The sequence below is a fragment of the Anser anser genome (assembly GCF_964211835.1).
Source record: "Anser anser genome assembly, chromosome: 3".
NCBI classification, from domain to species: Eukaryota; Metazoa; Chordata; class Aves; order Anseriformes; family Anatidae; genus Anser; species Anser anser.
The window spans coordinates 13909249-13922230 of NC_139722.1; the positions used below are offsets into that span (position 1 = coordinate 13909249).

Below are 12982 nucleotides of genomic sequence, written 5' to 3' on the forward strand. Positions count from 1 at the left end.
AATGCCAGTGAGGTCACAGCTCTGCAGGTGTGCACACATCTCTTATTCGTCTTTATTCCCCATGCTACATGCATTAACGTAGAGATGTTTAAGTTGGGCCCCTGATGAAACTGACTTACTGGCTGGAGTGAGAAAGAAGCTGACTATTTTGCACATTTTATACCTACAGTTCCTGATGACACTTACATAATGGGAATTACAAGGACATTTCTAAACAGAATTTCATTGGTGACCCTTTGTAAGGCTCATATGATACTTCAGGCCCTGTTGGGAAGACCATTATTATATCACTGTGAGTGATAGGACATGAGGAAACAATCTCAAGTTGCACCAGGAGAGGTTTAGATTGCATATTAGGAAGAATTATCTTCACAGAGAGGGTAACTAAGTGTTGGAAAGGTCTGCCCAGGGAGGTAGTGGAGTCCCCATCTCTAGAGGTATTTAAAAGATGTGGATGTGATACTAAAGGACTCTCTAGGTCTGGGTGATGGCTGGGCTTGATGATCTTGAAGATCTTTCCTGATCTAGCCAGTTCTATGATTACGTGTTCCATTGTGCTGTCTCCAACACACTACTTTGTATGTCTGGTAAGTACTAGAATTGATTTTTTTTTTTTTTCCAACTCTATTCCCTTATGCATTTGCATCTTTCATTTATGCATTCATACACTGGATGAAATGTCATTTGCAGAAGGATCATTTCTTCTACTCTAAACCCTGGTCTATTTTTCCTCTGAACGAAGTTTCATCTACTGCCTTCTTCCTGGTTAACAGTTAATTATTACACTCAATGTAATATAATAAAGATAATAGGGATGCCAGTATCTTTGTTGTGATTGGCTGTGATTGTACAGCCATTCTTACACACAAATACTCAGAAATAGAAGTAATAACAAAGATTCAACAAGCATTTATGTACATGGATGCATTTATTTGAAATTATTTGAATTTGAATGATAATGGAAACTTCACCAAAAAGGGGTAGATTAGCTCATAAATCAGATTTAAGGAGTACTTTTCTGACCTCTGTACCTTGCATTCAAGATATAGTGGGTTCATTTTTAAGATAAACTGCTTAGCAGCAACATTTTTACATGTAATTCGCTTTTATGTTTAATAATCCTAGCATATTTAATGTTTAACAATATACAATATTGAATTGTGTTTTGCAAGATTTATTTTATAGTTGTGTAAGCTCATTAGAATATGTGAGTAATATTTCCAAGCTTCATTTAAACTGTCTTCAATATTCAGTTTCTGACTGGGCTCTTCTTGGGGTTTTCATTCTCAGGTGGCAGGAGTTTGACATATTTATTTAGTTCAAATCAAACAAAAAAAAGCCCCACACAAAACAGTTTGGGAGGTGTTCAGAAAAGTGCAGAGAGGGTGAGGCACCACAAATGAAAGTATTTGTAAAACACTGACAACTATGAACAAGACTAACATAAACCTAAACATCTTGTATTTTTGAATTATTCAGACTGAAACTAGTTCTACTAAGATTTGAAATAGTTAATGAATATGACTAGAATTTTCCTGCCAATATGAAAATTCTATCAAATTCAAAATGGTACATTTTCCTCTTCCTTAGCATTGTTTGTTTCTGTAAAACACTCTTGTATTTAGAAAAAGAGGTCTATGGATCTTACAAAGAGAACTGCTCCTTAAATATCAATACAAATTTTATTCCTGCTTCAAGGAAATATGAAAAATATGACAGTCGAAACAAATACTTAATATGAAACAAATTCTTCCTTTGGCATTTTATGTTTCAGCTTTATTTCCATTCATGTTATCCAGGATTTTATTCTTAGGAAAGTTCAAAGGTATGCATGAGATTAATGATTTTAGGAGGATGAAATTGAAGACAGTCTTTCAGTAGTGATTTGCATTATGCAAACATTTGACATTTCTATTGCTCTTGGGGTACATTATCAGCACACAGAGAACTCAACTTTCGGTGCCTATGAATTAAAAAAAGTTGCTAATTAGCTGTGAAATAGAAAAACAAAAGATTATCCCCTATATTCAGCATACACATGCAAGATTCTAGTATGCCAAAATTTAAAGGCTATTATTTCTATAATTGGTGCTCCTAACATAAGTGCAAGTTTTATCTGTGTGTTTTTCAGTTTATCTGTATAGTTTGTATGAAACAAACAAAACCAGCTTGAGATTTCTGCTGAACACGACTTTTTTAGAACCTTTTTCTTCTGCCAATCTATTTTCCCATATTCCTTCAACTTGAAAGAGAGATGAAAAAGTAGGAAACTCTTTTATAGCCCTTAGCTAGAGCTAAAAGGACCGAGGCAATATTTCTGCCAGGATGAATTTGCACATTAACTGACTTTTTTTTTTAGGGGTCTGGCACTTGACACTCTTTTATATTGCCATAATTAAAATAAGTCAATGGGTCTATTAAAGTGAACTTTTCAATATTAATGACCTTTGATTACATCTAGCTGAAGAATCAATGATATAAAGTCAGGACAGGTTAGAAATACTAATCCAGAAACCCTTTCAGGTAGGCAGACATATCATGCAACAAGGTTTGAATTTAAAGATAAAGTAATGCTGTGTCATATTGGCAAATAAACAGAGCTGTGTTACATAGTTCTGTGATAAACAGTAACAAGTCTAGCATTCATTTAAGGTATCTGTTAATTGCATCTCTATTTAAGTTTCTTAAAAGTGACCCTGTTGATGCTCATTCAGATATTTTAATTACTAACAATCTTATGGTGGTCTATGTTCTGTTATACTGGCTCTATTTTCAGCATCAATAGTTGTATTTATTTATTTATTTTCAATAGACATATTTTATTAAAAGACTTTAGCAAGGTAGGTGAGCGTATTCTTTTTCTTCCTCTGCCTTTGGAAATAACAGTATTCTCTGGAGAAGAATTCAGTGCCAACAGCCTGTGGAACAATGATTTCCAGTGATGGGCTTGTTCATGGAAGAGGGTCTTATATCACTCACGGGTGATTTGATGAGAAGGAAGAATTTCAGATAGGAAAAAAAACAAACAAACAAACATAATGGGTGAAGACATGGGATAACTGAACTATTCTAGTTCTTGTAATGAAATTTAATCTCTCAAGGAGTCACAAGCATAACTCTCTACAAACTTGTTCACACAAAGCATTAACTGTTCGTGACAGATCTGATTTTCACCCTGTGTTCATTAGGTAAGGTTTCTAAAAGCCGTCATTGCTAGCCTACCTGTGGCCCCAATAACTTTGGTGAAAGTTCACCCATGAGTTCAATGGGGAAGGAATCAACTCAATTGTTAGTGCTTTTCAAAGTCCCACCATTTAGCTTTTCAAATAAAATGTACCAATTCAAAGTAAGATAAAATGAGAAAAGTCGAGAAATATCAATGCCAGCTGTCTCTCTACTTAAGAACAACTATAAAACAATAGTTAAGCATGGCTGAACAATAGAACACAGCTAATTTCAGTGTTGTGCTTCCAAAATATTACAGTAAGGGAAAAAACATTTAAATTATGAAAAAATCTTTGTGGCACTATCCATTAAAATATGCCAAATGGAAAGATGGATGGATACTTTACTGGAACATTTTTTTAATTATTATTTATAAACACACAAAGCCAGTAGCAGCATAGTTCATTCTAAAAGGGTACTTCATTATTGTAAAATGTAGAGCTCCTTGATATTTTTTCCTGCATTAAGTAGCAATATGTCAAAACCCACATATTTAATTCACTTCTCTTTCTGTCAAAAGACCATGGCATACCCTAAAGAGCAAATATTTGAATAGTGTTAAAATCCTGTCAGTGAGCCTTGGGTATCCATCTGTTGTACAGATAATATACATACAAAAACGACTGCCATTTATTACTAATACTAACAAAATAGTCAAGACTTCTTGTGTATGTGTATGCATAATATAATCACACACTGTTTACATATGTATATACAAGTATATATATATTAGTTGTATATCAATATGCATATAAATGTCTGCTTAAATATTTACAAACAATTAGCATATTTTTCAGACTCATTCTTTATATTGCTTTCATCTCACTGAAAGGGCATATGGAAACAATGGGAACATATGTAAATAAAATATCTGTTTTAAGACCAAATATTTTTACTTATGTTGAATAAGGTATGAGGAGTATTCCTTCTGTGGTATAAAGTACTCTTCTGTGAAGGAGGGTCACAATGCAACATTTTGCATTTACTCATGCTGTTGCATTTAGGTTTGCCATTTCTTTACTCGCAGCGGTGATAGTGCTATGCTAGACCTAAATCTGGGACTTGATTGATTCATGTAGTTGCAAAGTCCACTACATGTTTATTTTCCTGAACTAGGGTTACTCTTTGATTTACACAGACTGGGAACAAGCATTAACCTCTACTGTATAGGAATTAGGAAGAAAGATCTTTGAGGTCTTCCATTTACAAGTATCTTACACTGTTTTGTTTATGAGCTTAAATATGACTTTTCAAAATAGATTGCCAATGCCACTCTGTATACAAATAGTGTTTAAACTTAGAAAAAAAATATTTGCTACATAAGGCTGATGTGACACTGCATATTTTACTCATCCTGTTGAGATCCGGTAACATGGATCTCCAAAGTGTGAATGATTTTATGCATGATGGGTGTGCAGTCATTCACCCTCATGCACCTCGGAGAAGAAAAAAGAAGAATAGAATTTCAAACTTAGCTCTGAATACCTTGCCTGAAAAGTCTGAAGTTTAACTGCAAACTCTCCCACACTTTTCTGTTATACCTATATTAGTTTCAAATTCTGAGTTCCTGTCAAAAAATCTGGATATATTGGCATTCAGAGGTTCAAGCCCATACTCTAAGTTTCCATCTTGTATCAATGTCCAACACTTGTACCCACACAGCCACACAAGTGAAAATCAAAATGATATCTGAAAAGCATTAACCCACTTTATCTAGGAAAATGCCAAATTGCATAGATGATTATTATATGTACAGGTGAGAATATGCAATTAAGGCCCGTCTGGTAGAGATCATGTACATAAGCTTTCAGCTGAATTCTCTGCGAGGTTGATGCTGAGGTCCTGATGCTGGCTAACCCTACTCCTCAATTTTAGCCTAAAGTTAGATGAATGGGGTAGACCTTTTACTTGAAAGATCCTGATACTGTAAACACTTGAGGAGATAAGCAGTTTTACATACATGGATCATCTACAGGATCAGAAACTCTCAGAAGACACAAATAAAAATATCAAAAAAAAAAAGTCACCATATAAAAGGATAATTTCAATCTGAATGACCTCTGTTGATGGATATCGTGATTCCTCTAGACATATCCACATGAGAAGATTTGTTCTTGATGCAAAATATTTAAAATTAAGAAATAAAAGCGTATATTACTAGCTGCTCAATTATAAATACTATCAAACATTCTAGTTTCTTGCTCAGAGCAAAATATGGTTAAAATAACTGTTAATTTCAATGGCATGGTGGCATTAAAACATATGGAAAAATAATACATTCAACATATATTATGTATATAAGTTAATACTACATTGCAAAAGAGGGAATGCAGAGTACCACAACTTGTTTTCTAAAAAAAAATTATAGCACTAGTAGTTTATACCTGTATAAAATGGGAGTAAATCCACTGATACACCAAGTAACAGAAGATTCTTAGTTCACTGTCTTTTTCTTAACCTAACATCCTCTTTTTGATTTACAAGCAGTTCAGTGAAGTATCTGGTCCCACTATTCATTAATTTTCTTTACAATAAAACTGAAAAAAAAATCTGACAGATTAAACTAGCATTTTGTCAGAGGATCCATGAGCATAGGGCAGTTTTACATGTCATATCTGAACTCAAAGTACAGAGAAGTTTCATATTTCATAATGATAAAGTAGGCAAATAAATTCCAGATTTGCCATGGAAACACTGACATTCATGAATTAACAACAGCATTTGATCAAACTCTAATCATATATTATTATCCTTTACACCCTAATTCTACAATGAAACTCCCCTCATTTTGGTAGCCCAACCATACCTCCTTACATGTTCCTGGATTAATCTTTTGAGACTGGGACCTTCATCTTTCTCCTGGATTATAAAGCAGAAAATGCACCGTTTACACGATATAAGTAGCAACACATACAATATTTTAGTCACAGCCAGGTATAATTATGGACAGAATATTGTTTCTACTCTAGTATAAACCTTTCATAGAAAATAATATAAAAGTAGCTGTAGCTATCATAGCCCCCTATTTCTTCTGTAGCTCAAAACAGAGGTTTGGGAACAGGGATGTAGGGGGAAGGTGGGGTGGCTGAGGTACCTGATCTTACAAGATGTTGCATGTCTCCAGTGAGATCCATCATTCTCTCAACTCCAACTTTGGTTAGAGTTCGAGATGTTCAACACATCACATAAACAGGTCTATAAACTCTGACAGATTTTTGCACATCACTTACCTGAATATGAAAGATACTAAAATTAAATGAGGCAGGATAATTAAGACTGTGCATGCTATAGCGCAGACTGAAGGCCATTTCTTGTCACACCCGGAAGGCCATATCTTGTTACAGCCTGATTTCAATCTGAAATCCACATATGGATCATATGTATCAATAGCGTAATATTATCCCAAATATACAGTACAAGGGTTTTCCTTTTTTTTTTTTTTTAAATTTTATACAGCCATAACGTGTTTTCCCCAAAAGAGGGAAGAAAAACAAAACAAAACAAAACAAACAAACAACAACAACAACAACAAAACTAACAAATGAAAACAAAGTAACTTGGAAACATAAGGCTGATGGAGAAAAAAATTTTTTGCCATCCATTCTTATAGTCTTCTTCCTCTATGCACAGCCGAGATCCAACAAACTGTTCGGTCATGCCAATAAAACATTCCACAAAGGCTCTCTATGCTTCAAGAGAACATGAATTGAATTTTTAATAAAATGTTAGCCTCAAAGCAATTCAAAAGATTGCATTTTGAAATGACATGGAAAATAGTATCTGAGCAAAAGAGTCTCTATAAAGCTGCTCCCCAAATAGCTAACAGAAAACTGGAAACATCACACAAAAGCAGGATTTTCCAAGTAACCTAACACTGCAGTCACACTAAAAGACAGTACTTCAAGAGCAATGAATTACTTAGATGCAAATATTTACCCTAAGTAGCTAGACTGAAGAATGTAAACAGATTCCACAGATATAATGTAATTTGTCAATATCTTTACTGATAGAAATGGAAATGTTAACTCAGACAGGTCACTGATCCTGAAAGATGAGTATAATCAATTACCTTTTCTATCTGTCAGTCATTTACATCATTGTCTTGCTTGCAGCTGACTGCCCCCCATCTTTCATTTCTTGTTTCAAGGCACCAAACAACTTTTTCAATATACTTTTTTCTCTCTCTTTTTCACCGTTCTCCTACTGCCGCTTCAGGTTAATGCTGCTTGTTTCAGAGCTCGCCTGTTCTCTTCTCTTATTTCCACAGTATTGCCTGTCTCCCATCTCAGAAAGGTGTCCCTTCTGGTCTCTGAAATGCCTTCTTAAATCTCATTTCTCCTCAAGGTCCACAAATTTTAACCGTCTCCTAAACAATAAAATCTGATCCAAAGCTCACTGAAGTCAGTGAGAGCCCGTCCATTAACTTCAATGGACTATGAATCAGGACCAGATTGCTGTCAATAACTCAGGACTAAAATCTAGTGAAAGAAAAATCAAAAGGATCTGTGTGGACACCTCTGCTGTTAACAGCAGACTGATACCTGTATATAGTCAGAGCAATAATATGTCTTAGGGTAATATATTTTGTGAATATCTCCAGTACATACAGTACATATTTCCAGACCTTACGCAAAGGATTAAGGCCCTAATTTTGTTGTTACCTTTATCTGTACAAATTTGGAGCATTGCCAAAGACTTCTGACAGAGCTTGAATAAATACACATTTAGCAAGGTAAACTAGGGAAAATTGCCATGTTCATGAACCAGATTAGTAAATCATTAAAAAAAAAAAAAAAAAGGACTATTTGGAAAGCACAGTGAAAAGTTTAAAGCCAGTATGTTTTAAATTCTCACTAGTGAGGCTGTACAATGCTATTCTTGCAAGGATCCTCTGTCTAATACTGTATTATTAATTGGAGAGCAATTTGAAGAAAAAAGCATTTCAGAATTCAAAATTTACATGATTCCACTTCATTCTTCCTGTCTTCATAAACATCCTGTTATTTATTCCTTCTTCATGTAATTCTCCCTGCCTCTTCCTACCTCAGTTCTTCAATATATATATATTTTATAAGGGGGTATTAAGTTACTTTTGCCCACTCTTCCTTCTACTATCATTTGTTTTGATTTTTTGTAAGTGCCTTGGTTGTAACGGCAGTGTCTTCCTGCAATCTCACAATGCTCCCACCAAATGCTGTTGGGAACTCAGTTGTAACAGATAATTTGGTAGATGTAATGCAGTAAAATTATTAAAATACATAAATATTATGATGACTGTTAATGTTATGGAAAAGAGCTACCATTATGACAACAATTATCACCAATATAAAGCTAAAATATTACACATTTAATAAAGGGTATGTTGTGATTTGAGGTTATTTCAGCAGTAGGATAACATTGATGGCAATACACTTCTGATAAAATGTTTAGTCTATATTGTAGTAACCATGATACTTTAAGGTGAAAAGGGAAATAAAAGTAACACTGCCTATTGCAGCATAACTTTGCCGAGTTATGTATCAGCAAAACATAGTCTGTTAGATGATCTTCACTAAAGGGGTATATATATATTTATTTATGCTTGCACTTTTATTATGGTGAACTACACTCCACCTTCACAGCTTCAACTATGGGAGGTAAACCCTTTGTAGAAAATAAATTACTGTTGCAACAATGACATTGTTTAATACAAAAAGGAGCCAGGACACAGTACATTGATAGGGGGTGGAGTGTATTGTATACACAGAAGAGGGATGTTACTTCTATTATGCCATCTGACATTGACGTGGGAAGAGGGAAAAAAACAAATCCCTTTTTTTTCCAGCACTGAAACATGCAAAGACAAATTGCTTATTATAACCTTTACGCAGCTTAGAGTAATAAAAATAGAATAGACAGATTTAGAAATGGCCTAGTATACTTATTTTAGATTTTATGTATACTTAATATTTTGATCTTTTACTTCAGAACTGAAGAACTAAGCAGTGGGACAATAGGATCTGAAATACAATCAAGGCATTGCTCACATCACATTAAAAGGCATCTTTTAAATGCAGCTGTGGATTTCTAAACTTAGCCTGAATAGGATTTTTAGTTGCTTGGAATTTGAAATGTAAAATGAACTTGGCCATGTTACATCTATTTTCTTTAAGTGGAATTGTAAATATGTGATAAGTTTCTGTTTGAAAGAGGCAACATGCAGAATTCAAGCCTATTTTTTTCTTGTAGGATCCTGTTGACCTGTGCACAAAGAGGTATTGAGGCAGTGGTGCAATAAGAATCACTACAGTGATACAAATCCACAGCTCAAACATGAGATCCTAGAGGCTGGATCTCTGAGGAGAAACAGAGTATACTATTCTCCAAAATACACCTTCAACCAATGAATTTAATTTCAAGAAAACAACTGCTAACCAACTTTTTCATGAAAAAAGGAAAGGGAAAGAGGTTGAAACAGCTTGCTTATGTATCATGATGACATTTAGCAGAGAAAAGCAGACAGAAAAGACAAGTATTTAAAATGTAATCAATTTCAACCAGAAATGTGAAAACATTTTCCCCCGTTAGGATCTTGCTAGAGTTGTCTGGGACAAAATCTGGGTTGCAGCTACAGGCTGAAGCAACAGTGCCAAGAAACAAAATATATAGGCATTTAGAGCCCCCCACCCCCCACCCCTTTCAGCTAGCAAAGTATGACTGATGCTTTTGGTTGACTGCACGACAAATGTTAGCTAAAATTTCATTTAGCTAAATCCACATCCATGGCCCCCAATGTTTAAAACTCATCATGGATTAAAGCCATGAAATAAAAATTGAAAAAAATTTCAATTTGAAATTTTATTAGCATGTTGCTAGAATGGTCAACATCGATCGACAGTAGAGACTTTGTCCACATACTCTGCAAACAGCTTTCGTGCACCTCCCCCCTCTCTTCTTCTTCTCCCTCTTGCACTCTTTCAGCATTAATGCTATTAAAAGCCAAACAAAATACTGGCTATGGGTGTAAAGAATGCTGGTTTTTTGGAATGTCGCCATGGATCTTGCTTCCAGTCGCGTCCCATGGAAAGAGGGTGCAGCCTCCTGTCTCTGTGGCAGGCTGGTCTCCCCAGACAGGGCAGAAGGAAGAGATAGCCATGTACCCCTGCTGCTCGTTATTCTTTCTCATCCACTATAGTCAGGTCTTTGATCACCCTCAGTTTGCCACTGGCATCGATCCTGCGCTTCTCACGTATTAGATCCTCCAGGCTGTGGAACCTCACCGTGTGCACCTTGTTCTCTGCTAAGTGGATCTTGAGATGGTATTGCTGCTGGTGCTGGGTGCCGGCAGCAGCCTGCAGCTCCCCCCCGGCTTTGAACTCCCTTTTCCCGAAGCGGCACCAGGCGGCGAAGCTCTCGGAGTTAGTCCAGCAGATCTCGTCGCTTTTTAAGCCCAGGTGCCCGCAGGCGTTTTGCACCACCAGCTCAGCCACCAGCGGGCGAAAGCGGTACCAGCTATTCACCACCCGGCCCACGTTGCCCGCGGCCGCCTCGTACAAGCTGTCCTGGCGGATCTGCCCCTGGTGCAGGTGGATGATCTGCCCGCTGCCCACGTACACTGCCCAGTGCGGCGGAGGATGCTCCGACGGCCCCAGGTACAGCAGCTCCAGCAGGTCCCCCGGCTTGCAGAGGGCAGGCAGCGCTGACACCGAGTAGACGCTGAGGTCTCCAGCCTGGGGGCCGCTGCTGACCTTGGAGAAGATGCATTCCTGGCCGCGGAAAGCGGAGAACTGGGTCTCGTTCAGCACCAGCTGGTGGTGGAGGTGGTGGGTGGGCGTCTCCTGGCCAGGGCTGCCGGAGCCCTTCACGCTGTACTTGTCTGGCTGGCCTCGCTCGTCCAGGTCCTCCTCCTCATCCGAAAAGAAGTAAGCCACCCCGACGCGCAGCTCGTCTTTCTCGATCCCCGAGGGGTCCCCGGTCGGCAGCTCGCTGTAATTCAGGTGGGTGATGCGATCCAGTTGATTTCCCATCAATGACAGGGCGAGGCGAGGGCAGGAATTGCCGGATCTGGAGGAAGGGTGGAGTGGGCAGGGACAGAGAGAACAAGAGAGGGGAAGGAGGGCGCAAACGAAGGGAAGGAAAGGAAGAAAAAAAAAATCAAGACAAACACAAAAGATTTCAGCGATTCCTCATCCCTCCCCCACTCCATCCCTTCCGTTCCGTGCAAAGGGTGGTGGTGGGGGAACTCCCGGTGCGGATTCTTCCCTCCTGCCCTCGGGGTGCAGGGCACAGCCCCGGCTCCGCGGCGCTCTCCGGGCGGTGCTGCCCGAGTCCCGCGGTCCCGGAGCTCCCGGGCCCGGGTCCCGCTGCTGCCGGGGGAAGCAGGCGGCTCCTCGCCTCCCCCCAGCTCAACCCGGGGAACGGAGGTGCCCCGGGATCCTCCGCAAGGGAAAGGGCTGCCCCGAGGGTCCCGAGCCCGCTTGCAGCCGAGCAGCGCTGCATAAGAGCAGGCGGCTGGCTCTCCGAGAAAAAAAAATAAAGCATAAGCAGATAAAGAATACGCAATAAGCACCCCCCGCCTCCAAACAGCCCCTCTCTCTCCCCTCCGTACCCGTGGTCTCCCAGCTCCAGAACACCCCCCTTCGAAGAAAAAAAAAAAAAAAAACTCCTTTAAAGTCGTCCTGTCCCCATGGGCGCCGCAGAGGAGGTGAGTTCCGTCCTCCCCGCTGCGCGCCCGGCTCCTCCGCCCGCTCCTCCCCGCTCGGCTGTGGGCTGCCCGGCCCCTCCGGCGAGCCTAAGTACCGGCGGCGCCGCTCCCGAACCCGCCCCGGCCCCGCTCATTGGCCGCGGCCGCGCCGCGCCCGGTGGCGGCGGTACCGGTACCACCGGTACCGGGGACCGGCGGAGGCACTGCCTGGCCGGGCGCCGCCGGCCCCGGGGCTGCGACACCGAGAGGAGGCTCGGTACCGGGTGGAGGAGGGGCTTGTTGGAGGGGAAGGGGTTCAAAGAGAGTGCCCCACCGCCGCTGCAAAAGGAAAATATATACGTATCTATTTCTATAATAAGGAAGATGGCTTTGCTGGAGGGTCGCGCGTGTCCAAGACTTACTGCATCACTCAAGGGAGAAGATCAGATCCCTCTCACCCAACTTTAGACACCTCAAGTCGTACCTGTGTAATTTTAAGTCCCCCCTGGTCAAGGGAGGCTGGCGTTTCCATAAGGCTGTTCCTCTTGCCTATTGCTCAGCCTGTTTTAGGAAGGGGTGAATTGCCCTAAGGAGGTGTCTCTTACCATCGCCTAGACGGGATATTGAAATGTTGAGACGGTGTTAGGTGAGGTGACTCCACCTGTGGTTGTCTTTGCGCACCTGGCTGCAGCAGCAGTAGTGGGTTGTCCTCAGAACTGACTAGAAGACATGCTGTGGCGTGACTTATGTAAAAGATCAGGCTGCCTGAAGGTAGCAGTCCATCCCTTCCTAAAATATATGAAATCCAAAATCTGTCTATAGTGGTTAATGCCAATACACACTTTTGCATGTAAATTTGCACATTATGGAAACGAAGCTCGAGAATGATTAGTTGATTTGACCACAGTTTGCCTGTAGGGCTGTGTTAGTGATGGGATTGTAGCCTCATTCTTCCGAGTGCTCTAATGAAAACTTCTAAGAAATAAGAACCTAAATATTTTAAAACACTCCATGAAAAAAAAATTGAACGTAATTATTAGATTCATATGTGAATCATATTAAAGTACCATTTTTATCTAGAAGTAAATTTACCAC

The 12982-nt window shown here is 39.5% G+C and overlaps 1 protein-coding gene across 1 annotated transcript; it reads right to left on the bottom strand.

The window, feature by feature from the left end:
- Window positions 1–10047: 10047 nt before the first annotated feature.
- LRATD1 (LRAT domain containing 1) lies at window positions 10048–11970 on the bottom strand. The gene is made up of 2 exons (XM_083828265.1): window positions 11813–11970; window positions 10048–11268 (listed from the first exon to the last, which is right to left on the bottom strand). The coding sequence occupies exon 2, from the start codon at window positions 11229–11231 to the stop codon at window positions 10377–10379; it is 855 nt and encodes a 284-aa protein (XP_083684391.1). The 5' UTR covers window positions 11232–11268; window positions 11813–11970; the 3' UTR covers window positions 10048–10376.
- Between the last annotated feature and the right edge of the window lie 1012 nt (window positions 11971–12982).